General features: G+C 38.9%; 1 protein-coding gene across 2 annotated transcripts in view; it reads left to right on the forward strand.

Annotated features, from left to right (window-relative positions):
• Window positions 1–351: 351 nt before the first annotated feature.
• Window positions 352–27525, forward strand: part of eloal (elongin A, like) — a 27645-nt gene continuing 471 nt past the window's right edge. The window contains exons 1-10 of one of the 2 annotated variants that reach the window (XM_081351940.1): window positions 352–563; window positions 3094–3150; window positions 3255–3367; window positions 3473–4070; window positions 5216–5318; window positions 5411–5575; window positions 5650–5747; window positions 9314–9494; window positions 15255–15378; window positions 17349–17467. In XM_081351940.1, coding sequence (XP_081208066.1) covers window positions 492–563; window positions 3094–3150; window positions 3255–3367; window positions 3473–4070; window positions 5216–5318; window positions 5411–5575; window positions 5650–5747; window positions 9314–9494; window positions 15255–15378; window positions 17349–17467 — 1630 coding nt within the window. In that variant the 5' untranslated portion in view covers window positions 352–491. The remainder of the gene's footprint in view (window positions 564–3093; window positions 3151–3254; window positions 3368–3472; window positions 4071–5215; window positions 5319–5410; window positions 5576–5649; window positions 5748–9313; window positions 9495–15254; window positions 15379–17348; window positions 17468–27525) is intronic. The other variant, XM_081351941.1, reaches the window with a different exon arrangement.

Here is a 27525-nt window from a genome sequence, read left to right on the forward strand (position 1 = left end):
TCATGTTACCTTTTACAGCCTACCTAAAAGTTTTTTTTTTTTTTTTTACTTCTTTATTAATGCAAGCTACTTCATCCAAATTGTTTCCTGGAAATTATGAACCAAAACCCAAATTCCAATATTAGCCTATGGGTGTTTGACGTGCACAAATTATACCACTAAACAATTAAATGCAATCAGTAGGAAATGTGTTTTAGTTTTTTCAGTGTAGCCTACTGCAAATTTGATCAAAGTTGTAAATAATCGCTTACATTCAGTGATCAGTGTTGAAAAGTGTGATTGCTTGTGTTTGTGGAGTGTTTATGATCGTATTCGCTTTATTTATCCGAAAGCTCGTGCTCGTGCTCTAGAATCTATAGAATAGGCTCTCCAACAAGGTGATGAAACTCTACATCCACTCTTACATCGTCTCCGCCCATATAAAGGTGACGAAAGAAATATGGCGAGACTTTAATAAGTGCATGAAATGCGCGTGCGTGTGAGGAGCTGACATGGCCGAAGCTGATGTGAAGAAGGTTTTGCAATTAAAGCATCAGCTGAAAGAATCTGGTGAAGGACACACGGTAGGATTCAACACACACAGCTTGAAGCGCTTTGCTCAATGCAAACAGGCTGGAAGAAAAAGCCTCAGGGGCAAGTTGTCACACAGGCTTGATCTCAGGAACTGCAGGCCCGGGTTTAAGTAAATGAACACCTTAATGAAGACTAGTCCAGGTGTGTGAGAGCTGTTGGGTAGCAGCTGACGACTGGGATGCATTTTAACAAGTCAGCTATATAATGAAGGTTCATTTTTGAACTGCTCAGAAATATTTTTCATGTGAGGTTGGGGTTATTAGTCACGTGTCTTATGTTACCTTTTCCGTGTTTGCTTTTTTTGTTAATTTCACCGTAAACCAATTACATAACCTATAATATCAGCAATGCAAGTATGACAACTAGCCCTGTTAAGCCTAAAGCTTGATTAATTATTGAAAACCATTGCTTTAAATGCCTTTGCAGTGTTTGCTTTAAGAAAGTAAAGAACCCAAATGCAACAATAATCTTTTTTTCTTTTTTCTTTTTTTTATAGTCCATATGTCTTTGTGATCCTTTCTTGCTGTTTTTAAGGCTGTTATACAGTAGTCAACATTTGAAGTGGATCAAAACCTTTGATATATGAATTTTGAACAATCCCTGTTCATGTAGGACGACTTTGATGAACTTGTTTTGATCCTCTTCAAATGTTGACTACTGTATATGCACAGAAATGGTAGTGAAATAAAGTAATGGTGGCCTGTGGATGTCAGCAGCTGTTGAGGGAGGGGGTGTTTGAGAGGGTCTGTCTATTAATAATCCTGCAGTTGTCTCTCATGTTGACTGTCAGGCGGTTTGGCCAATGTGTCGCTGCTTATTATGTTCAAACAACATGCCATGCAACATTTTGGTGACTTTTATAGTGCATCATTAAAGTACTTTGTTTAATATGAAAAATTAGAGTAGTTTGTTTAAAGTATTTTGTTTAATGTGATTGCACAATTCATTGACCCTTCAGTTGCACATGCGCAGTGTTTTACAACCATGATGTGAATATTGGGCGTGTGTTGAACTGTTATTGCATGGCCCATTTATAGAGCCTTGCCTAAAGCTAAGGGTTCTCCATATATAGCGCCTGACCTGAGAAAGCCCTCGCTCAGCAGATTCAGATTATTATTGGGTGGGACTTCTTTTACCATGTTTAGAACATCTAATTTCTGTTTGATTGATACAGTAACATCCTTTATGACCTCTTCAGTGTCACATGATCCTTCAGAAAACATGTTTATGTGTGTATGCTACCTTTTAAAAGTTTTACATCAGTAAGATTTTTGTTTTGTTTTGTTTTTGAAGGTCTCTTCTGCTCACCAATGCTGCATCTGATCAAAAATACAATAAAAACAGTAATATTGTGATATTATTACTATTTTAAGTAACTGTTTTCTATGTGAATATATGTAAAATGTCATTTATTCCAGTGATCAAAGCTGAATTTTCAGCATCATTACTCCAGTCTTCAGTGTCACATGATCCTTCAGAAATCAGTAGCCTATAATATGATGATTTGATGATCAAGAAACAACATTTATCAATTTTGAAAACATTTGAAAAAATAGTATGTTGATAAGAACCGCATTTTTCTGAAATTGAAAGCTTTTGTAACGTTATACAGTACCGTTCAAAATTTGGGGTCAGTAAGATTTATTTATTTGAAAGAAATTAATACGTTTATTCAGCAATGATGCATTAAAGTGACAGTAAAGACATTGATGATTTTCCAAAAGCTTGTATTTCAGATAAATGCTGTTCTTTTGAACTTTATATTCATCAAAGAATCCTGAAAAAATTGTACACAACTGTTGATTATAATAATCATGAATGTTTCTTGAGCTTCAAATCATCATATTAGAGTGATTTCTGAAGGATCATGTGACACTGAAGACTGGAGTAATGATGATGAAAATTCAGCTTTGATCACAGGAACAAATTACACTTTACTGTATATTCACATAGAAAACAGATTTTTTAAACCAAAATAATATTTCACTGCTTAATTGTATTTTTGATCAAATAAATGCAGCTTTGGTGCACAGAATAGACTTCTTTTAAAAACATAAAAACATCTTTCTGATCTCAAACGTTTAAACGCTAGTGCATATAAACATTGACAAACAGGTTATAATATTCACAGCGTATACCATAATGTATGAAACGCAATTTAATTTACATGTCTTTAACTTTCATTTTACGGACCATGGCGGAAGGACACTTCATTTCCCAGAATGCTCTGATTTATTTGGTTTTCAAAAATGGCGCCAAACAACATGAATTGGGTTTGCAAGCTGGCAATCTCAGCCAGAACTACCAAGAGGTTTCGTTCTGGCCAGTTTTGTTGAAACAGCTGCTACCACACCAACATTAAACTGATCGAATCTGTTGTTCTCCTCCTTTTATCCTAAGTCTAATCCACCAGCTCGTTGGAATTGAAATTCCAGCCTGTGAATTGAAAATTGGGAAAGTTTTGCCCAAAATCAGTGAATTCTTTGTCTTGCTTTGTTTAACTGACCTTTTCCATTTCAGCTGCTGAAGATCTTGAAGAAACTTGAAGCATTGGACATTACACTTGAAATCCTCTCTGTAAGAGATGAATGTATTTTTATTATTAAATATCATATTTAACTTTTTAGTTATTTTCCTCTTGTGACGGATCTTATCTGAAACCTTCAATGTTTATATTTCAGGAAACTGGAATTGGAAAAGTGGTCAACTCCTTCCGGAAGCATGATGAGGCGGGAAAGCTGGCAAAAATACTGGTGGATCGATGGAAAGCGCTCGTTCCAAAAGACTCTTCAAGGTCTTAAAAATCTGTAATCGACCCCCATTTTTATTCAAGTGACTGTTTCCATGTGGCATGTTGCACTCTTAGTCTCTTCTCGTTTTGGTTTTGTTTGTGTTGCAGTTCGAGAGGAAAGCCTGAGGAAAGCCGAAATGAGCCGCTGGGTGGAGAAGTTCAGGAGAACAGCCGTCTCTCGGAGAGCACGAACTCTAGAAAGAGGCCAAGAGTGGAGAACTCCAGCGCTGAGAAGAAAATATCACATGACCTTGACAAAAAAGACAAAATCAAGCCCAGTAACTCCAAACTCTACTTGAATGGTGAAAAAAAGGATGAGCCAAAGCAAGACTGGAGTGTGAATCAGGACTCGGGCCACGGCAAGGAGAAGACCAAGAAGCTTTCTGGCATAACTAAAAAACAGCAACTTGAAAAACCCTTGAAAGCCTCTCAAACGCAGAGAGAGAAGAGTGGAGACTCGTGCAAGCGAGAGAAGGCCGGAGACGGATCCGCGTCGATGGAGAGAGAGAGGCCGATGGACGACGGCTTTGAAACGCCCTCCATGTCGTTCGAGGCCTACCTGAGCTACGACCTGCAGACCAGCAAACGCAGGAGAGCCGTCAGCGCGGCCAGATCCCAGAAGAAGAGACTCAAGCCTGCACACACACACCAGTCCTGTGTGTCTCTGAAGGCCAGCAAGACTGTGGGAGAAGAGCCAAGGACGACGGTACCACAACAAACTGGCCTTTTGTTTTGTTCTTTAAAAGTATAATTCTCCAAAACACTTTACTTCAAGCCTTTATAGATAGATAGATATAGATATAGATCTAGACCCTGGACCACAAAACCAGTCACATGGGTCAATATTTTGAAATTGAGATGTATACATCATATGAAAGCTGAATAAATAAGCTTTCCATTGATGTATGGTTTGTTATGGGACAATATTTGGTCGAGATACAGTTATTGAACATCTTGAATCTGGGCCAAATTTTTTTTGAGAAAATCTCCTTTAAAGTTGTTAATTTATGTTGGCGATTGTGCTGCATTCACTCACAGAAATACATGATTTATATATTTACGGCAGGAAATTTTCAAAATATCTTCATGGAACATGATCTTTACTGAATATCCTAATGATTTTTGGCATAAAAGAAAAATCTATAATTTTGACCCATACAATGTATTGTTGGCTATTGCCACAAATATGCCCGTGCGACTTATGACGATTTGTGACCCTGGGTTATATATATATAATGTATGTATGTATTAGTCAACATTTGAAGTGAATCAAAAAAAAATCAATGTTGTCATCGAACAAAAACGGGTATTGTTTAAAATTCATGTATAACTTTGATGAAAGGTTTTGATCCACTTCAAATGTTGACTACTGTTTATATATATATATATTAGTATAATAAATTTTTTTATGAATGAGTTATGCCTTGAAATGCACCTTATAATGCACTGTATGATGTCATGACTCACTGCCCGGCCAAAAAAAAAAAAAAGTCACTGTTTGGATTCAGAGAGTAAAATGCTAAAGAGTCGATCATTGGATCATTATTGCAGTGATTATGATGTTTCTATCCTGTTATATGTTTGGCAACAGTTCTTCTAACCCTCACTGATGGAGAGTGTGTAGCTTTTCATTTCTTAAACACCCATGTAGGAAGACGCGTCACATCACCAGTAATGTTAGTTTCTGAGGCACGTTTAGAAAAGCTACTTAACTGAACTAAGGTCTAATCCTGGCTTAATCTAAACCCTGTCTGTGGAACCGGGCCTAGATGTGAGCTCATGTTGGAGCTTATTGTCCACACACAGGTTTAACATGAGTTATGTTTGAGCGAACTCTCCCTTTAACTCCAGGTTCCTGAGCGGTCCGTGATGGACTTGTTAAACGTTCCTTTGCCGATGAGTTTTCCTGAATGTGAGGATGTGTCTCAGTATCAGTACTTCAGTGAAAAGAAAGGTGGGTCGAAGCTCTGCATCTACAGTGTGTTTTCACTCTATAGCTGGATGATCCCATAAAACAGTGTGTGTTTGTGGTCCTCATACACCCAGCTGACAGAAAGACGAGTGAAGTGTGTGAGGAAGAGGCTCCGGTCTTCATCGGCCAGAGGCTGAAGAATAAGATGCAGGTGTATTCTGGGAGTAAGATGATGTTCCTGCCCTCGATGATGACGCTGTACCAGCAGTGTATCCGAGCGCTGCAGAACAACATCGACTGTACGTAATCCTCCTGATGTTACTCGTGCGCGAGGTGAGTCGAGTCTGCTTTAAAGCCGGTGTGTGTTTCGCAGCGCTCTATGAGATCGGAGGAGTGCCGTTTGAAATCCTGGAGCCGGTGCTGGAGCGATGCAAGCCGGAGCAACTCCTCCGCATCGAGGAGTTCAACCCAGTAAGAAGAATTATTTTTATTAGGATTCTAATGTTTTAGAATAATAGTGAAGTCATCAAATCTATGAAATAACAGCAATGAAAGTGTGTGAATCATATAATTACCAAGAAATTTAAAGGTTCTAATATTTTAAGTCCTTTTTTTTTATCGAATTTATTTAGTTGTTTTTATTCTGTAAAGTAAAATGGTTGTAAGCACAGTTTATTTGTCTACAAAACAAATTGCAAGCACAAGTGTAAGCCTTTAATTCTAAACGATCATGAGAAATAAATAAATGAGAATTGGATGCAACTTTTTTGTTTTAATATACAGTAGCCGACATTTGAAGTGGATCAAAACAGTTCATCAAAGTTGTCCTAAGACAAGAATGGGTATTGTTCAAAATTCATGTGTAACTTTGATGAAAGGCTTTGATCCACTTCAGATGTTGACTACTGTGTTCAGACTGTCAGTCCAAATCCAGTTTTTGTGCATATAAACTACTGGTCAAAAGTTTTAGATCGGTAAGATTTTTTTAATGTTTTTAAAAGAAGTCTCTTCTGCTCACCAAGGCTGCATTTATTTGATAAAAAAACAATAAATAAAAATTGTGAAAAATTGTAATATTGTGAAATATTATGACAATTTAAAATGACAAAAGCTGAATTTTCAGCATCATTACTCCAGTCTTCAGTGTCACATGATCCTTCAGAAATCACTCTAATATGAGGATTTTATGCTAAAAAAAACATTCATTATTATTTTCAATGTTGAAAACAGTTGTGTACAATTTTTTTTTTCAAAATTCTTTGAATATAAAGTTCAAAAGAACAGCATTTATTTAAAATAGAATATTTTTTAACATTATAAATGTCTTTACTGTAACTTTTGATCAGTTTAACTCATCCTTGATGAATAAAAGTATTGATTTATTTTATTTCTTTCCACCAAAAATAAAAATAAAATTAAAATTCTTACTGACCCCAAACTTTTGAACGGTAGTGTTTAATGTTACAAAAGCTTTAGATTTCAGATAAATGCTGTTCTTCTGAACTTTCTATTCATCATAGCATCATGAAATAATGTAAAAAACTGTTTTCAGCATTGATAATAATCATAAGTGTTTATTGATCATCAAATCATCATATTATACTGATTTCTGAAGGATCATGTGACTCTGAAGACTGGAGTAATGATGCTGAAAATTCAGCTTTGATCACAGGAATAAATTACACTTTACTATATATTCACATAGAAAACAGTTACTTAAAATAGTAATAATATTTCACAATATGACTCTGTTTGTATTTTTAATCAAATAAATGCAGCCTTGGTGAGCAGAAGAGACTTCTTTTAAAAACATTAAAAATCTTACTGACCCCAAACTTTTGACCAGTAGTGTATCTGATAGGAATCCAATCATATTTAACAAGTTTGAACAGCAAAATTACAAATCCTACATCGAGCTACATTCATATGTGGTTTCCAATCCTATTCAAAGCGCATTTCAGTCCGTCCGCTCTAATCGGGTTTTGCATGTTTTATGGGCTTGTTTACACCTGGTCACTTCATGCGTTTTATCTGATGGTGAAAGACCAGCTGTTAATGCCCTCCGGAACTCTTACGAGACAAATCACTCTCAAATCACTTCAGGAGGAGGTCTGAGACGCATTCCAGATTAAACTGGACGAGTGTAAATGCATCTGGTTGTTGAACCCACGTGTGTACATTTTACATTTAATTGAGGAAGAAATCAGATGTGTATCATTATATTGGATCCGTGCGTTCAGTCTTAAAGTGACAGAAGTCTATAGTCTCTCATTAATGTTAAACCACAAAATGCAAAAAGAATCACTTTTGTAGATGTGATTAAGACTAATTATGTTAAATTCATACAGTAAAAGACTATGCAGTGTTGTTTTACATTTGATTATTCAGTTTCTTTACCTGGAGGCGTACCTGAAAAACAAAGCACTGTTTATTTCATTTGTATCTTTGTTCTATTGTATTTATCTATACTTTTAATTTGTTTATTATTTTCTATGCAGATTCACTCAAAAATCCGTTCTAGATTGATTAATTATTTCCAAATAGAGCTATAAATCTAGTGAACACCAAATTAAAGTTTTCTAAAACTTTACCATTTTTTTGTGTCCAATTCATCCATTTTTTCGCATTTTGTAAAGAAAAATGTGTGTAGGCACAATTATTAGCCTATAAAACAGATTGCATAAGCACAAGTAAGCCTTTAGTTAAAAAAGATCATGAGAAATATACAGCCAAATAAGTGTCGTTATGGAGTTTCCAAAGGTTTAATTAAACATTAATTAAACAAAATTAACTTATTTTTTTTATTTTTTATTTTTTTTAATCCTACCATACTAATAAACGAGCTGCCTGTAAACTCAGAGCTTTGGCTAACATTCTGGCACGGTTCTTTCAAAGTTATGAACAAATGTGATTCCAGCAACATAATTTTTCTGGGCCCGTATTCATAAAGATTCTAAGAATCCTCTCAGAAAACTCTTAATTTAGCTTAAAAACTTTTACGTAGGAGTCTTAGCTTAAGAGCGATTCGGGACCGATCTGAGAGCAACTCTGAGTAAGGAAAAGACAAAAACTTTTATCTTAGTAAGAAGGCGGGGTTGACCCCGTTGCTATGTATGACACAATCTTTTGAAGACTGTGATTGGTTGGTTGTCCAAGAAGGGGAAAAAAGTGATTTTAAGTATAGGGTCTATTCTAAGCCTCCACTTTGAAATTACATGCGTAATTTTTCCTATTTGACCGTTCTCACACACACACATTATATCCTTATTTTATTAACCATGCTGTTAATTTCCTATAAGGTATTTGCTTGGCTTAGAATGATAAAAATTGTTCCACTCTGATTGTTGGCATGTCTATTTAAATGGTGGTTTGAATGTTGGTTTTAATGTATCAAACATGGAATTTTCCCAGTTGCCAAATATCGTAATGTAGTGATTACTTTCATTTCGGGCGCTATGGCATTTCTGCGCTGTGTTGGAGATATTAGCGTGTCTCTAAAAAGATCTGTCACAAACATGATCCCTGCATGATCTAATTTAAAGCGTCTTATTAACTCACTGTCATCCATTGTCTGCAACACATTTCTTCTCCCTCTTCGTCTTTCTGCCATTTTCTCCTCTGCTAAAGAAACTCTTAAGCCTCTTAAAAGTCCTCGTCCGTGCTCCTAACAATTTTGACCTTAAGACCTCTTTTAAGGGTTAAGATGCTTTCTGAATTACTTTTTTTCTTTACTAGGATTTTTTCTTTAAATTTAAGAGTAAACGCCCACATTTCTAAGAATTTTCTTAGAATTTTGTCACTAGGAGCTACTCTTTGCATTAAGATTCTTTATGAATACGGGCCCTGGTCTTTAATACTGTTCTCAGAACATGAGCACAAAAACATTATTGATACATGGTTTGTGGAAGCTTTTTCTGAAACATTTACTTTGGACGTTGATCTAACATTTAAAAAAATGTTCCTACTTTTTCCAGAATGTATTTATGTGTGCCCAATCGTGTGACTGGTATATCCTGAACTGAAATGTTTTGCCGCAGGTGTATGTTGGGGAGACGGACCACCTGTGGGAGAGACACTGTGTGAAAGACTTCAGAAACGCCCAGCTGGAGGAGTACGAGTCCTGGAGAGAGATGTACCTGCGCATGTCCGAGGAGCGGGAGAGGAAACTACAGCTGCTCACCAAGAGCATCGTCTCCGCTCACTCCGGGAAGCCCAAAGGTAGTGGCGCTCGCGTCGTGCTCAATCTGTACTGACCTTACGTCACTTGCTGATGCTTGCTGTCGTGGATTTTTCCCTAAACCTAACTACCTGGGGCGTCTGCACTCGACACCTGCCTTAATATCCGGGACATCTTCAGTCGACAACTGGCCGAGTTTCTAACTAACTTGCTTCCCTAAACTAGCTTCCTGCGCAGGAATAAATCGACAAACAGATCTGCAAATGTCCTTTAAATGCTTTAATCACGGCCAGGAGATCTTCCCGAGCAGTTCTCAGGGAATCTCTCCCAAGAAGCAAGGCCGGAGGATCTCAGACAAATTCCATTGAGAATCCCACCGTAAAACACATATACAACAGTTTTTATAGAATCAGGGTATGGCATAAATGTCAGGCTGCATTACATAATTTCCCCATTATTTGATTGGTTCTTCATATGCAAACCCCTCTGTTACTAGGTAAAGAAAACTCTAATCTTGTGATTACTTATCACAAGGTTTTAATGATGACTTAATTCGTTAATCATAAGATTCTAACAGACTGTCTAGTTTTACTTCCCATAACTATGTTATTTTTACCCATAGACACATACACTCATAGTCACAAGTTTTTCCTCAAAGAGTTTTGTCACATTAAAAGCATATGAATGTTGTTCCTGCAAGAAAAACAAATGTTATTTGATTAATTAAAGTTGATTAATTAAAATTTCATTGACGTTGCGTATCGTTTGGTCACACCACAAGGTGTCACTGTGGCCTCAAAGCTCTGCCACTCTGAGCTCGATTGCTAATGTCTGAGGTAAAACACGCCCCCCTCATTAGCATACAGAGGAAGAAATGTAGAAATGAATAAATGTAGACATATACATAAATGTGAAAAATAAATGAAAGTAGAAATAAATGCATAAATAAATAAATACATGTGGAAAAAAATAAAATTATACATAAGGAAATAAAAGTATACTCATTTATTTTAGTTTTTATACATTTCTTCGTATATTTATTAATGTATTTATTTATTATGTCAGGTTTGTCATTCCATAACTTTCGGCTGCGCGTGCGGATAGTGCTGGCAGAACAATAGCGGTTTCCAGTGGAGGAAAATGTCCAAAATCCACAGAATAGGAGAAACGTTTCGTTGTATGTCAGAATCGTAATGCTAAAAATACAGTCTTCATTTATTTCCGTCGTTGAAGACACACTTTTAAGCGAAACACAGACTGGACTGATGAAACCTGCAATGATTAGTCTACTATTAAAGCATGAATTTGATGTAAACCATAAGTCTTTATAATATTCACATACGCAGTTCATAGGGGACATGCATGCATAGCAGTTACAGCATGACATAATATTTAAACCTATAACATTAAACATAACTTTTAAACATGGTATAACATTTTTGTTTCACAATTCTTGACTTTCTCTTGCATTTGCTTGTTTATATCTCCCAGTTCAGGCTTTATAACTTGCAATTGTGAGTTTATATCACAATTCTGAAGGTAAAAACGTCAGAATTGCGGGATATAAACACTCAATTCTGAGGAAAAAAGACAGAATAACGAGTATATCTCACAATTCTGTTTATCCTTCTAAGAATTGTGAGATGATAAACTCGGATTTGCAAGAAAAAAAGTCAAAATTGTGAGAAAAACTCAATTAATTTTTTGTTGTTGTTTTATTCCGTGGCTTGCACAGATTTTTCGCCCTCTAAAACGTTTGCAAACACTAAATGGGTCTATAAATTAAACTCTGTTGGTCTATAAAGCCGTCATGCTAGCTGATTTGAGTGGCTTCGTCCTCCTGTAGACTGTCGGCTGATCTCTGACTCCGCACTAACAGACGTTCTGTTGGGAGATAATGTGTAAGTGTAATGTGTAAGCCTTCTCCTGAAGTGTGCTTGACGGCTCATAAATGCGGGTCGTCTCTGACCATCTGTCCGCTCACACTATGAATAGCCTTAAAGAGCAACTGTGACTGAGGGGTTAATGGCAAACCCAGAGTGGACAGATCCCGGAGCTGCTCGATTAATCGTTAACAGATCGCCATCTCCATTCAAACACACACACACCATCTTATTCCTGAACGACGGAGATTCGGCTCTTTCTGTTAAACCTGTGATAAGTCTGATCACAGGAACATTCAGATCCGTGTTCTGATCCAGAGAGAGCCGTTCTCATGAATGGATATGAAACCGCTTCACAGTCTTTTCAACCACACAGAAATATGATCTCTAGTATGACGAAAGTACTGGGATAAAGTTCTGATATAATCAAAATAGAGCAAATCACCTTTTGAAAGTAACGTGCCGCTTCAATAATGATTGTCAATTACACCGTTGGAGATGAGGGACTGCTAAAAATGTATTTGTCATTGAATTATTTATTCAAGAAACAAGAACCCTGCGTCTTAATGTCCATGCTATCATCCTAAACGGTGTGTGAGAGTAAAATAAGTGTGTCCCAAAGCATAGTATGTTGAAGAGAGTGTAATGGATTTTTCCTTAAATCTGACTATCTAGCGTCTACTGATCGACACTTAATAAATAAATCTGTTGCGTCTACTGATCGACACTTAATAACTTTTATCCTCTAGCTCTTTGCGTCTTCCGTCGACAACTGGCCGAGTCTCTTACTCTAACTTCTTTGCTGCGCAGCATAAATAAGAAAAGAGACGGACTTCAGTAAATGTCCCTCAGATGGTTTATTCAAACGGCCGGGAGTTCTCGAGCAATAGACCAAACAGAGGAACACAACAGGCTTTATGGGGTAACATCAAAACAGAATCATCATGACTAACATGTCAAGCTCTATCAATATGATTGGTTAAATTGTTTAAAGCAGTGGTTCCCAACAGGGGGGTCGCGGCCCACAAGGGGGCCTCAGCGAGCTCTTTGGGGGGTCGCGTCATATTTTGAAAAGTTTTGAGCAATGAGCAGCATTAAATAAAAGTCCTTAACTTTTTTCTGTTCAAAATTTACAAAATGTATATAATGAGCGAGTTCATCATGAATCCATTTTCCAATCCGTGTTTTTGTCTTATCCTGAACAACTATGGTACACCTATAATAAGTGTTTACATTGGGACTATTTTACACTAGATCGGATCGCTGACGCTGCGGAGTAGCCCAGTACCTGCGTGACTCGTCATAGACGTACACAGAGAGAGAAGTAGTTCCGGCTACAATGTTAATGTTTTAAAGACGCATTATTCTGTTAATAAACGCAAGTTTATTATTGCTCGCTATAGCGCCAAAAGCGTCAAAAATAAAGCCTCACATTGATAAAGCCTCACAAATAACATGCAAGTACTGAGGCCCCAGACAGCAGTCATTTAGTAATAGCCTATATTCTTTTCTTTTTTTTTTACCTACACACCAGTGTGAATTTTTTTGTTATTGCATTTCAAATAGGGCCAATTTATAGGCTACTCCTAGGCTTACGTTTTTAAATTACAAAGGGCCTACAGATGTTTTTGTTATTGTATTTTCAATATCATAGGCTATTATTTGTGCATAAACATATCTGGTTATAGTAAACATATCGTTTGCTTAAAAACAACATATTTTGTCATCCTTGCTGCAAGCTTACAACAGCGATATAATATCATTAAATGTGAAGGGGGGCCCTAAAATATTTTCTTGGGAAAAAGGGGGTCTCAGACAAAAAAAGGTTGGGAACCACTGGTTTAAAGCAAGCCCCCCCCCCCATTACCGTTTGTTAGTGACATCAGCAAAATATAAAAAACATTGTAAGGGGTTCATATTCCAGTCAATCATTTCACAATACAGTCAAAACATTGAGTCCATTTTCAAAGTTCCATTCGACCAAGGTTAAGTTTGTTAGACGGTTAGATCATATCGAAAGTTCGTTTGATGATGGCTACATCCTAAATAAAAGGAAGTATGATTTTTTTTTTTTTTTTTTTTTTTTGTTAGATCTGGAATGGAAAGTTAGTCACCATCAGACATAAAAATGGGAAGTGTGATAAAAGTTTATCATAAGTTTAAAATCTAAAGTCAGATTTCTAAGGTTAGTCACATAATTAATCTTATCTATAAAAGATCCACCGCAAGAGTATGGCGGAAGTCCCTGGATGGTCTACTATTTCCGGTGGATTTTCGAGGTGTTGATCTGTGCTCACTATCCGCCTTATTCCTGATCTCACTGCGTGTTGAATTATGGGAGGCACTTCCGGTTTTGGGAACTTCCATTCAAAAAGGCTGAAACGAGTCATTTTAAATCATACGGTTGCCCTACAAATAAAGCTGATCCGTCAGTTTCCCTTCATGATTTATTTTCAGACATCATAATAATAACGTTATACTTGGTATTTTAACGTGACGTTATACCGAGAATATCTACGGCAAGAGCTCTTTTCAGTCGCTGCTGCTTTTCCTCGTGATTATTTTCTTTTTTCCTTTGCAATCCGCTGTAAAAGTATGAGAAAGGCCAGCATATACTCCACATTTGTGGTCGGTTCTCCCTATTTTAATTTACGATATATCCCATTAATAATTGACTGGAATGCACAAAGAATCTCTCGTTATTCCCCTCAAATCCTCACGTCTGTTTCCAGGTTTGTTTTCAATTTATAATCTGACAAAATGACGGAAATCACTTTAAATAGTGTCACGTAATGCTGAAGTTAATGAACATTTTTGATTAAGGCAACATAAGTTACATAATACAGATATACAGTATATTTCTACAGTGATATCTAACCGAAGACTCGCGCTTAGGGGTGATTTGATGCTTTTACACTTTTAAATTTCCTTTTAATGTTGGATGGTTGAAGGGTGAGTAGAATAATGTCATCTCACTGTGACACTTTTAACGTGTTCATAGAGCGAGCCTTTCACTGAATGTTTACAGCTTAACTGAAGTTACACCCAATCTTGTTTTGAAAATTCATTCAAAAGAATTAAATGTATTTTTAAATGGCCTACAGCAATAAACATGTAGTCAGAGCCTCTAGTAAAGTACATGTTATTTTGCTTCGTTGTCTATTCAGAATCATGGGAGAATCATGATCTCGATTTTACAAAAAAATCATGAATCTCAATTTATCCAAAATTGTGCAGCTCTAATAGATTAATAATGAATAATTAGAATGATGCTTTCAATCTTTCATTTGCATCAACGTTAACAAAAAAGGGCTGTTTTGGCACATTTGATTCTTTGCTCAATGATTTTCCTCATATATGGGGTCACAGCAGCCATCTTGGGTAACTCTTCATCTCACTTTTCCTCAGAATTGTGAACCCGTAATTGTGAATAGAGCATAAAGTCCGTATTTCCAAGATCAAAAGTTCCAGTTATCCTTTTTATTTTTTTATTCCATGTTGGAAACAAGCTTCCATAGCTTTGCATCCAGCTCAAATTTAGGACACATTTTGTGACGGCCCATGTAAGTCCAGCATTATAATGGCTTTAACGCTGCGGTCACACACTGATCATGTGTGAAACTCTGCCGTTGATGTCACACTCGCTGTGTTTTGTGCCCCTCTCTCTCTCTCTCTCTCTCTCTCTCTCTCTCTCTCTCTCTCTCTCTCTCTCTCTCTCTCTCTCTCTCTCTCTCTCTCTCTCTCTCTCTCTCTCTCTCTCTCTCTCTCTCTCTCTCTCTCTCTCTCTCTCTCTCTCTCTCTCTCTCTCTCTCTCTCTCTCTCTCTCTCTCTCTCTCTCTCTCTCTCTCTCTCTCTCTCTCTCTCTCTCTCTCTCTCTCTCTCTCTCTCTCTCTCTCTCTCTCTCTCTCTCACTCACAGGAAGGCAGGTGAAGATGGCGTTTATTCACTCGGCTGCTAAGCCTCCGAGAAACGTGCGTATCCAGCAGGAGCTCCACGGCACGGCCGGCCCCGTGACACAAGCTCACCCGACAGACAGAACCAGGTCCGTTCAGAGAATTACTCTCAAGAACTCAATCGACTTAATAGTAAAAACATTCTTGGCTCAAAGCTGCTCTTATAAGTTAGTTATCAAGCATCTCAGTCGCAATTTTAAAGGTGACATATTATGCCCTTTTCCACAAGATTTAATATAAATCTATGGTGTCCTCAGAATGTGTCTGTGAAATTTCAGCTCAAAATTCCCCCCAGATCATTTATTATATCTTGTCAAATTTGCCCCTTTTTGGGTGTGAGGGAAAACGTGCCGTTTTTGTGTGTCCCTTTAAATGCAAATGAGCTTTAGCTCCGCCTCCGTTCAGAAGAGGGCGGAGTCTTTACACAGCTTCAGAAACTCCGGCAATAACAACACAGGCCAATCCTACTCATCCAGAATCCCAGAATAACCAGTAGCGAGTGCAGCCTTACGGAGAGACTCAGGAAGAGCTTCTGAATGTTAGCGGAGACATTTCTGTAGTTGTTGTGGAGTTACACTGATCATCTCATCATCATGTTGAACTTCTCCACAAGTGTCCACAGTTCCTGAGGTGTTTATAAGCCAGCGGTGACATGTTCTGGTCAATAGTGTTCAGTGCTTGTCTGTGCTCAACCACAGAACAGCTTCAGGCTCTGCTGGATCTTCATCATTGCGTTAGAACTGGTCTCTGTTGGCGCCTGTCGTGTGTGTAAACGTGCAGATTAAGGGCCGGTAATATTATAATAAGATCCTCTTCATACCTCAGAAGGGGAGCGAAATCTGATCGGCTTATTTTCTGACATGCTTGCAGAGAAAGGCTCACCAGAACACAGTTACTGGGTTTCACTTTTCCCGTTTTCAGGGTTGGTAGAAGCACCGGTGACCCGATTATAGCACTTAAACTCGTAAAAAGTCAGATTATCATGACATGTCCCCTTTAAGTGAAGTGTAGGACTAAATCTTAAGTGTCAGTCTTAGAGATGATTCACAACACTTTGCTGTGCCACAAACGGGGTTTCGGATGACGACATAGGCATGGACCAATCACTGAATAGATTTCCTTACTTAAGAATATTCTCAGATAAATTCACATTGAATGGTGTAATTCCTGAGAGGAGTTTACATTCAACACATTTGACAAGTAATTTTCAAGAGAATACATTATGATATACACATTGGAAATGAAAGATAAACGGTTTCCACCATGTCTTAATTACACATTTTAAACCGGTGTACTGTTAAGGGTTCACTGATATAGCCTAGACTAGATGATATAATCAGACACCATGAATGACAAAAGAAAACCGAACCAGCGGGAGAGAGAAGTGCGACTGCTTTCTGAATTAGTGGAACAGTGGAAACTTGTTATAAAAGGTTCAGCCCAACATTATCCAGCGCTGACATGACGCTCGGTTTGATGAACTGATCGTCGTCAAACATTTCAGACTCATTCTTCCTCTCCAGAAAGATCCACTCGTCTCTGTCTCTCTCCATCACAAGCTCCTGCTGGCGACTCACAACCACTAGAAAGACCTCTCGAGCCGTCTTAACTGGGGGAGGAAGAGGGATTCTTAGCTTTAAAGGGTTAGTTCACCCAAAAATGAAAATTCTGTCAGTAATTACTCGCCCTCATGTTGTTCAACCCCGTAAGACTTTCGTTCATCTTCAGAACACAGATATTTCTGATTAAATCTGAGAGGAACAACATGAGGGAGAGTAATTACTGACAGAATTTTCAGTTTTGGGTGAACTAACCCTTTAAGACATTTGATAACTTGTTTTTATACTTAAGTGCTGAGAATTCATGAAATTTACTCCTACTTTCAAACTTAAGACTAAGATGGCACTTTGAGAAGCTTGATAAATACGGGCCAGAGCGGTTCTGCTGGAAACCTCAGGAGATTTCAGTCATGTGTGAACGAAGGGTTTTCCCTTCCTCTAGTCAGTGTGACGCTCGTCACCGACAGATTAATGTCCTTCGGTGTCGCTTCATCCCACAGTAGTGTGAAGCCGGTTGAGATCCGGGGAAGATCCGGCTTCAGTGAGGCTGTGAAAGCCTCAACCAACTCCAGCTCCAGCTCCAGCTCCGGTCAGGCCCAAGACCCCCGCAAGATCAAGCGTGAGTTTCACTTCTGACACACATGTGCGAATACTGTTACACTGTAGAAAAACGCTTTTCTTACTCGGTGTTTTTGTCTTGTTTCCAGTCCAAATATCTAAACATTCTTACATCGAGATGCATTACAAGATGAGTAAAATAGTTTGGCAACCGAGGCAATATTTGAAAAATGCTGGAAAAGTGGGCAGACCCCAGCGGAGATAGAGCGGACGAACCGAGGGCGGGGCTGAGCGGGGGGGGGGCGTACACCAGAGACCCGCAGTGACGGACTGATTGCAGGGGTGCAAACAGCGCGCTTTTCGGCGCCTCCCGCTTTTTTCACGTCAGTTTGGGTGACTTGTGTGAATCGTGCAGATCCGAAGAGTTTTTTTTTTAAGGGGGGGTGGGGGGTTCTGATGGTTTGAGAGGGTCTGATTATAATTTATATCTATATATATTATATCTGATTATAATTTAACCAACAGTAATTCTGGATTGCGTCCACCAACAAGTAAATAGGAAATAAGCGAATCAGAACACTGCGCGCCAAACCAGCAGTATGTGCGCAAGCGTGAACCACTAGTGTTAGTCTCACTCTGGATCTGCCACTGCATCACATTTGTCTCTGCGTGGCGTGGAGTGTCCGTTTTTATGTCGGCTCTCATGTTAACTGGTTGTGAGCTTGTGTTAGAGCACAATGCCTGCGTGACACACACACTTCTCGAGCCGCGCCGAAACCGTGTGCTAGAAATAGAACCGCAACCGACGCCTATTTTTCACGCGACACGCAAGAGTGTTGGAAGTTTTCAGACAAAATAGAAGGCGCAAATACATATTAATAAATTACATTTTGATGCTTGAAAGTTTCTTGGTTTTGACAAATGCATATATAATTGTAATTTAAAAAATAGGCCTAATTATCGATTTTCAAATATTGCCCGTCAATAGGCCTACAGAACGAAATATTCTGTTGCCTATTTTGCCGTCAATACTGCCGACGTTGTCTTTGCTGTATCAGGCTATATATATTATGCTTAACATCCAAGTGTAGATGGTCTGTCGGCGCACAGAGCCACGCAGTCGCAGACAGCACGTGAAGTTCGTGAACACCGAATTCCCTTTTCTTTCTTATCTATTTGTGTTTGAACAGACATGTGCACGAAAAAATAAGCCAGTGTCCGTCTCAACGGGTTTCCCCGTAAACGCAGTCAAAATAAAACTTAATTACCGGTATTAGATACGTGCATTCGTCTTAAAGGGACAGCACCCAATATACCTGTAGCTGTTTGTGTCACCAAAGTTAATCAAACAACAAAAGAGAAAGAGAAAAATCACGTTTTGTCAAAAGATAAACTGTATTAATACTTAATACAGTTAATTTACCTGAAAAACATAAAGCACTGCTTTATTTCTCGTGTATTTGTGTTTTATTGTATTTATATATGCTTCTATTTTGTTTATTAGTTTCTATGCAGATGCACTAGGCCTACCCTACACAATTACCCCAATCATCCTCGAATTATTAATTCTTTACAAAAAGAGCTAATCAAATCATCAGGTGAAATTGTTTCCAGGAAGTAGCAGTAAAGCAAGAAGAAGAAGTGCAAGATAGTTTTTCTAAATTTCATTTGACTCTATGTGCCTATAGGGGTGGGTTGGGGATGGTGGCAATGTAGTATCTGGATATTTGCCGCGGGACGAGGGCTTCGATTACCTCTCTCTTTTTTGACCATACATGTGTATGCACCCCTGTGATTGACAGCTGCTGTCAGACTCTAAAATGGAGAGTGATTCACAGGGTCGCAAGACGACGTAAAGTACATGCATCTGATGAGTTTTATTGAGTTGATGTCAATAGTGCGCGCTCTCTGTAGGCATATTCATATTTAGTTCAACCACATGCGGTTTCATGTCATCTATACATTACACACCCCATCGCCAAATCATAGAAAAATTCAGTTAAGACAGTTGTATTCATCTTAACAATACACAACAAATCAATATACAGAAAAACATATTTCTAAAATAAGGTATAATCCACAAATCTGTGAGTAGGCTACAGTTTTCAAAACTGAACAGGTGATGTTGTGTAATATTCAGTTACTGTAAGAAACTGTTCCAGCGGGTGGAGTTTACTGTACTGAATATTACACATCTCTAGCCTACTCCTTTAACTGGAACAGATTTTCAATGGAACTGAATATTACATCCAAATATTATGTAATCAATCAGCATATTGTTGTGTAACTTCACCTACTGGAACAGTATTTCACAATTTTTCACAGGAACTGAATATTACAAAGAATGATGTACAAAACAACGATTGCGAAAGCGTGCACGGATTATGAATTTGTTTACTGTTACCGTTGTACGTAGTTTTTTTTTCTTTTTTTTTCTTTCTGTATAGTTCTATTTTGTTAATAAATTTTGCATTCTATTTTGGCTTTCTCGGGTGTCCCTATTTTTGTTGTGTCCATCATGTAATGTAACGCCATGCAGCCAAAGGATGACAGACAAAAACGGATGCAGCGTTAATTGCGTTAAATATTTACGTACCACTGAGTCTTTTCCCATTTCTACCAGTAACGCTTACTCAACTTCCCGCGTCTACTAACGTTACCTGCGCAGATATCGACGGCACAACTGGGTTGTAGGTTGCCAGGTTGAGCTCACAAATGGGTTGAAATTTGTATGATGTGTTGATTGCGCGAGTAGGAAGGGTTTCATACAAGATCTGGCAACTGGACAACTATGGAATAATATTGATGTGATTATTCATATAACGACGTTTGGGCCATACAAATAACGGGAGTTTCACGGGAGAAATAACAAAACGGGAGGGGGGTGGGAGATGGGTGTGAAATACGGGAGACTCCCGGGGAAAACGGGAGTGTTGACCGGTATGATGATCACTCGCATCAAGACGCCGCTGCGGTGGTGGAGTCCATGCAGCAGGAGCAGCGTTTGGCACTGCGTCGCTTTTCAGCGTGAGCTGTGTGGAGAAGCCCATTTCCACCTCTATAGCATTGGAGAAGCAATCCCGCGTAAAATTCAGGTTGCACACTTGAGCTCTAGGCGGGAACTCACGGTCTTCCAGGCCAAGTGCATGCAACCACTGGCGCCTAATTTCCAAGTCTGCTGGAAAGCTATGCAGTCCAGCAGTGCTGTTGCAACCAGCAACACTACACCTACGTCCCCTCCTGACCACTGTACTAAATACAGATAAATCTACGCTCACTTGAAGCTATCCTAACTGATGCAATACTATCTATGCGTGGTAGCTCGAACCAATGCCGTGGTGAGCTGGAACCTGCTTGCGTCACCTGCCACCGCTTACATCACGCAGTACCGCAAACATCCTATAGGAAAATTCAACTGCAGTAGCCACCGTTCAACCTGAAGAGGGCAGCACTCAGACGTTTTTACACCACATTTTGTAGAATTAAAACACTTTATACCCAAATGTCAAAAAAGTTACTCGAATCAATGAACGGCACTAATAAAGCCCCATTCTTACAGATCATTAACTAAAAAAAGGTTGGTTTAGGGTTTAGTTACCCTTTAATGAAAATAATCTTAATTCAAACAGAAACAAGATTATTTTTCTTACACAATTGGTAGATCATTTTGCTTGTTTATTTATTCAGAAAACAAGACATAATATTTTTCTATTTTATTATTCTATTCTATTTTATATTTTTGTATTTTATTTATTTATTTATTTATTTAATATAATTTTTAGATATTTGGACTGGAAACAATATAAAAAACACTAAGATTTTTTTTTAATTGTCCTAATTGCAGTAATTTGTGCATTATTGGTAAAGTTTGGAATAATTGATGTTTTTTTTTTAAATGTTTTTGAAAGAAGTCTCTTCTGCTCACCAAGGCTTCATTTATTTGATACTGAATATAGTAAAAAACGCCAATATTGTGAAATATTACTATTTAATGTGACTGATTTGATTTCTATGTGAATATTTAGTAAAATATAATTTATTCCTGTGATCAAAGCTGAATTTTCAGTGAATATTCAGTGTCACATGATCCTTCAGAAATATTTTAATATGATAGTTTGAACCTCAATTATTATTGGTCATTGATTATTGGTCATAATGCATCATTGATTTTTTTTAGACCGTACTTCAGCATTGATAATAATGAGAAATGTTTCTTGAGCATCAAATCATCATATTATACTGATTTCTGAAGTATCATGTGACACTGAAGACTGGAGTAATGATGCTGAAAATTCAACTTTGATCACAGGAATAAATTACACTTTACTATATATTCACATAGAAAACAGCTGTTTTACATTGTAATAGTATTTCAAAATTTTCAATAAAATAAATGTTGCCTTGGTGAGCAGAAGAGACTTCTTTTAAAAACATTAAAAATCTTACCGATCAAAAACTTTTGACTAGTAGTTTATTTATTGAAAGTATTTAACATTAATAAGGCCCATGTACTGTAGATGGAATAGTTTTACTGGAGCATTTTCTTGTGTATTTCTCTGTGGTGTGAGTTTGTCCTGTGTTTCTCAGTGGTGTGAGTTTGTCCCGTATTTCTCAGTGGTGTGAGTTTGTCCCGTATTTCTCAGTGGTGTGAGTTTGTCCCGTGTTTCTCAGTGATGTGAGTTTGTCCTGTATTTCTCTGGTTTGAGTTTGTCCTGTATTTCTCAGTGATGTGAGTTTGTCCTGTGTTTCTCAGTGGTGTGAGTTTGTCCCGTATTTCTCAGTGGTGTGAGTTTGTCCTGTATTTCTCAGTGGTGTGAGTTTGTCCTGTATTTCTCAGTGGTGTGAGTTTGTCCTGTATTTCTCAGTGGTGTGAGTTTGTCCTGTGTTTCTCAGTGATGTGAGTTTGTCCTGTATTTCTCAGTGGTGTGAGTTTGTCCTGTATTTCTCAGTGATGTGAGTTTGTCCTGTGTTTCTCAGTGGTGTGAGTTTGTCCTGTGTTTCTCAGTGGTGTGAGTTTGTCCTGTATTTCTCAGTGGTGTGAGTTTGTCCTGTATTTCTCAGTGATGTGAGTTTGTCCTGTGTTTCTCAGTGGTGTGAGTTTGTCCTGTATTTCTCAGTGGTGTGAGTTTGTCCTGTGTTTCTCAGTGATGTGAGTTTGTCCTGTATTTCTCTGTGGTTTGAGTTTGTCCCGTATTTCTCAGTGATGTGAGTTTGTCCTGTATTTCTCTGTGGTTTGAGTTTGTCCCGTATGTCTCAGTGGTGTGAGTTTGTCCTGTATTTCTCAGTGATGTGAGTTTGTCCTGTATTTCTCAGTGATGTGAGTTTGTCCTGTATTTCTCAGTGATGTGAGTTTGTCCCGTATTTCTCAGTGATGTGAGTTTGTCCTGTTTTTCTCTGGTTTGAGTTTGTCCTGTATTTCTCAGTGGTGTGAGTTTGTCCCGTATGTCTCAGTGATGTGAGTTTGTCCTGTATGTCTCAGTGATGTGAGTTTGTCCTGTATTTCTCAGTGGTGTGAGTTTGTCCTGTATTTCTCAGTGGTGTGAGTTTGTCCTGTATTTCTCTGTGGTTTGAGTTTGTCCCGTATTTCTCAGTGATGTGAGTTTGTCCCGTATTTCTCAGTGGTGTGAGTTTGTCCCGTATTTCTCAGTGGTGTGAGTTTGTCCCGTATTTCTCAGTGGTGTGAGTTTGTCCCGTATTTCTCAGTGGTGTGAGTTTGTCCCGTATTTCTCAGTGGTGTGAGTTTGTCCCGTATGTCTCAGTGGTGTGAGTTTGTCCCGTATTTCTCAGTGATGTGAGTTTGTCCCGTATGTCTCAGTGATGTGAGTTTGTCCCGTATTTCTCAGTGGTGTGAGTTTGTCCCGTATTTCTCAGTGATGTGAGTTTGTCCCGTATTTCCCAGTGATGTGAGTTTGTCCTGTATTTCCCAGTGATGTGAGTTTGTCCTGTATTTCTCAGTGATGTGAGTTTGTCCTGTATTTCTCAGTGATGTGAGTTTGTCCTGTATTTCTCAGTGATGTGAGTTTGTCCCGTATTTCTCAGTGATGTGAGTTTGTCCTGTTTTTCTCTGGTTTGAGTTTGTCCCGTATTTCTCAGTGATGTGAGTTTGTCCTGTTTTTCTCTGGTTTGAGTTTGTCCTGTATTTCTCTGGTTTGAGTTTGTCCTGTATTTCTCTGGTTTGAGTTTGTCCTGTATTTCTCTGGTTTGAGTTTGTCCTGGTTTGAGTTTGTCCTGTATTTCTCTGGTTTGAGTTTGTCCTGTATTTCTCTGGTTTGAGTTTGTCCTGTATTTCTCTGGTTTGAGTTTGTCCTGTATTTCTCTGGTTTGAGTTTGTCCTGTATTTCTCTGGTTTGAGTTTGTCCTGTATTTCTCAGTGATGTGAGTTTGTCCTGTTTTTCTCTGGTTTGAGTTTGTCCTGTTTTTCTCTGGTTTGAGTTTGTCCTGTATTTCTCAGTGGTGTGAGTTTGTCCCGTATTTCTCAGTGGTGTGAGTTTGTCCCGTATTTCTCAGTGGTGTGAGTTTGTCCTGTATTTCTCAGTGGTGTGAGTTTGTCCTGTATTTCTCAGTGGTGTGAGTTTGTCCTGTATTTCTCAGTGGTGTGAGTTTGTCCTGTATTTCTCAGTGGTGTGAGTTTGTCCCGTATTTCTCAGTGGTGTGAGTTTGTCCTGTATTTCTCTCTGGTTTGAGTTTGTCCTGTATTTCTCTCTGGTTTGAGTTTGTCCTGTATTTCTCAGTGGTGTGAGTTTGTCCCGTATTTCTCAGTGGTGTGAGTTTGTCCTGTATTTCTCTCTGGTTTGAGTTTGTCCTGTATTTCTCAGTGATGTGAGTTTGTCCTGTATTTCTCAGTGGTGTGAGTTTGTCCTGTATTTCTCAGTGGTGTGAGTTTGTCCTGTATTTCTCAGTGGTGTGAGTTTGTCCTGTATTTCTCAGTGGTGTGAGTTTGTCCTGTTTTTCTCTGGTTTGAGTTTGTCCTGTATTTCTCAGTGGTTTGAGTTTGTCCCGTATTTCTCAGTGATGTGAGTTTGTCCCGTATTTCTCAGTGGTGTGAGTTTGTCCTGTATTTCTCAGTGGTGTGAGTTTGTCCTGTATTTCTCTGGTTTGAGTTTGTCCCGTATTTCTCAGTGGTGTGAGTTTGTCCCGTATTTCTCTGGTTTGAGTTTGTCCCGTATTTCTCAGTGGTGTGTTTGTCCCGTATTTCTCAGTGGTGTGAGTTTGTCCCGTATTTCTCAGTGATGTGAGTTTGTCCTGTTTTTCTCTGGTTTGAGTTTGTCCCGTATTTCTCAGTGGTTTGTGTTTGTCCCGTATTTCTCAGTGGTGTGAGTTTGTCCTGTATTTCTCTCTGGTTTGAGTTTGTCCTGTATTTCTCAGTGGTGTGTTTGTCCTGTTTTTCTCTGGTTTGAGTTTGTCCCGTATTTCTCAGTGGTGTGAGTTTGTCCCGTATTTCTCTGGTTTGAGTTTGTCCCGTATTTCTCAGTGGTGTGTTTGTCCCGTATTTCTCAGTGGTGTGAGTTTGTCCTGTATTTCTCTCTGGTTTGAGTTTGTCCTGTATTTCTCAGTGGTGTGAGTTTGTCCTGTATTTCTCAGTGGTGTGAGTTTGTCCCGTATTTCTCAGTGGTGTGTTTGTCCTGTATTTCTCTCTGGTTTGAGTTTGTCCCGTATTTCTCAGTGATGTGAGTTTGTCCCGTATTTCTCAGTGGTGTGAGTTTGTCCCGTATTTCTCAGTGGTGTGAGTTTGTCCCGTATTTCTCAGTGGTGTGAGTTTGTCCCGTATTTCTCAGTGATGTGAGTTTGTCCTGTTTTTCTCTGGTTTGAGTTTGTCCTGTATTTCTCAGTGGTGTGAGTTTGTCCCGTATTTCTCAGTGGTGTGTTTGTCCTGTTTTTCTCTGGTTTGAGTTTGTCCTGTATTTCTCAGTGATGTGAGTTTGTCCCGTATTTCTCAGTGGTGTGAGTTTGTCCTGTATTTCTCTGTGGTTTGAGTTTGTCCCGTATTTCTCAGTGATGTGAGTTTGTCCCGTATTTCTCAGTGATGTGAGTTTGTCCCGTATTTCTCAGTGATGTGAGTTTGTCCCGTATTTCTCAGTGGTGTGAGTTTGTCCCGTATTTCTCAGTGGTGTGAGTTTGTCCTGTATTTCTCAGTGATGTGAGTTTGTCCTGTATTTCCCAGTGATGTGAGTTTGTCCTGTATTTCTCAGTGATGTTAGTTTGTCCTGTATTTCTCAGTGATGTGAGTTTGTCCTGTATTTCTCAGTGGTGTGAGTTTGTCCCGTATGTCTCAGTGATGTGAGTTTGTCCTGTATTTCTCTGGTTTGAGTTTGTCCCGTATTTCTCAGTGGTGTGAGTTTGTCCTGTATTTCTCAGTGGTGTGAGTTTGTCCCGTATGTCTCAGTGGTGTGAGTTTGTCCCGTATTTCTCAGTGATGTGAGTTTGTCCTGTATTTCTCAGTGATGTGAGTTTGTCCTGTATTTCTCAGTGGTGTGAGTTTGTCCTGTATTTCTCAGTGATGTGAGTTTGTCCCGTATTTCTCAGTGGTGTGAGTTTGTCCCGTATTTCTCAGTGGTGTGAGTTTGTCCCGTATTTCTCAGTGGTGTGAGTTTGTCCCGTATTTCTCAGTGGTGTGAGTTTGTCCCGTATTTCTCAGTGGTGTGAGTTTGTCCTGTATTTCTCAGTGATGTGAGTTTGTCCCGTATTTCTCAGTGGTGTGAGTTTGTCCCGTATTTCTCAGTGGTGTGAGTTTGTCCTGTATTTCTCAGTGATGTGAGTTTGTCCTGTATTTCCCAGTGATGTGAGTTTGTCCTGTATTTCTCAGTGATGTGAGTTTGTCCTGTATTTCTCAGTGGTGTGAGTTTGTCCTGTATTTCTCAGTGGTGTGAGTTTGTCCCGTATTTCTCAGTGGTGTGAGTTTGTCCTGTGTTTCTCAGTGGTGTGAGTTTGTCCCGTATGTCTCAGTGGTGTGAGTTTGTCCCGTATTTCTCAGTGATGTGAGTTTGTCCCGTATTTCTCAGTGGTGTGAGTTTGTCCTGTATTTCTCAGTGATGTGAGTTTGTCCTGTATTTCTCAGTGATGTGAGTTTGTCCTGTATTTCTCAGTGGTGTGAGTTTGTCCCGTATTTCTCAGTGATGTGAGTTTGTCCTGTATTTCTCAGTGATGTGAGTTTGTCCCGTATTTCTCAGTGGTGTGAGTTTGTCCCGTATTTCTCAGTGGTGTGAGTTTGTCCTGTATTTCTCAGTGATGTGAGTTTGTCCTGTATTTCCCAGTGATGTGAGTTTGTCCTGTATTTCTCAGTGATGTGAGTTTGTCCTGTATTTCTCAGTGGTGTGAGTTTGTCCCGTATTTCTCAGTGATGTGAGTTTGTCCTGTATTTCTCTGGTTTGAGTTTGTCCCGTATTTCTCAGTGGTGTGAGTTTGTCCTGTATTTCTCAGTCGTGTGAGTTTGTCCCGTATGTCTCAGTGGTGTGAGTTTGTCCCGTATTTCTCAGTGATGTGAGTTTGTCCTGTATTTCTCAGTGATGTGAGTTTGTCCTGTATTTCTCAGTGGTGTGAGTTTGTCCTGTATTTCTCAGTGATGTGAGTTTGTCCCGTATTTCTCAGTGGTGTGAGTTTGTCCTGTATTTCTCAGTGGTGTGAGTTTGTCCTGTATTTCTCAGTGGTGTGAGTTTGTCCTGTATTTCTCAGTGGTGTGAGTTTGTCCCGTGTTTCTCAGTGATGTGAGTTTGTCCCGTGTTTCTCAGTGATGTGAGTTTGGCCCGTATTTCTCAGTGGTGTGAGTTTGGCCCGTATTTCTCAGTGGTGTGAGTTTGTCCTGTATTTCTCAGTGATGTGAGTTTGGCCCGTATTTCTCAGTGGTGTGAGTTTGTCCTGTATTTCTCAGTGATGTGAGTTTGGCCCGTATTTCTCAGTGGTGTGAGTTTGGCCCGTATTTCTCAGTGGTGTGAGTTTGTCCTGTATTTCTCAGTGGTGTGAGTTTGTCCTGTATTTCTCAGTGGTGTGAGTTTGTCCTGTATTTCTCAGTGGTGTGAGTTTGTCCCGTATTTCTCAGTGGTGTGAGTTTGGCCCGTATTTCTCAGTGGTGTGAGTTTGGCCCGTATTTCTCAGTGGTGTGAGTTTGTCCTGTATTTCTCAGTG

Source organism: Scardinius erythrophthalmus, assembly GCF_964197995.2.
Source record: "Scardinius erythrophthalmus genome assembly, chromosome: 21".
Lineage (NCBI taxonomy): Eukaryota > Metazoa > Chordata > Actinopteri > Cypriniformes > Leuciscidae > Scardinius > Scardinius erythrophthalmus.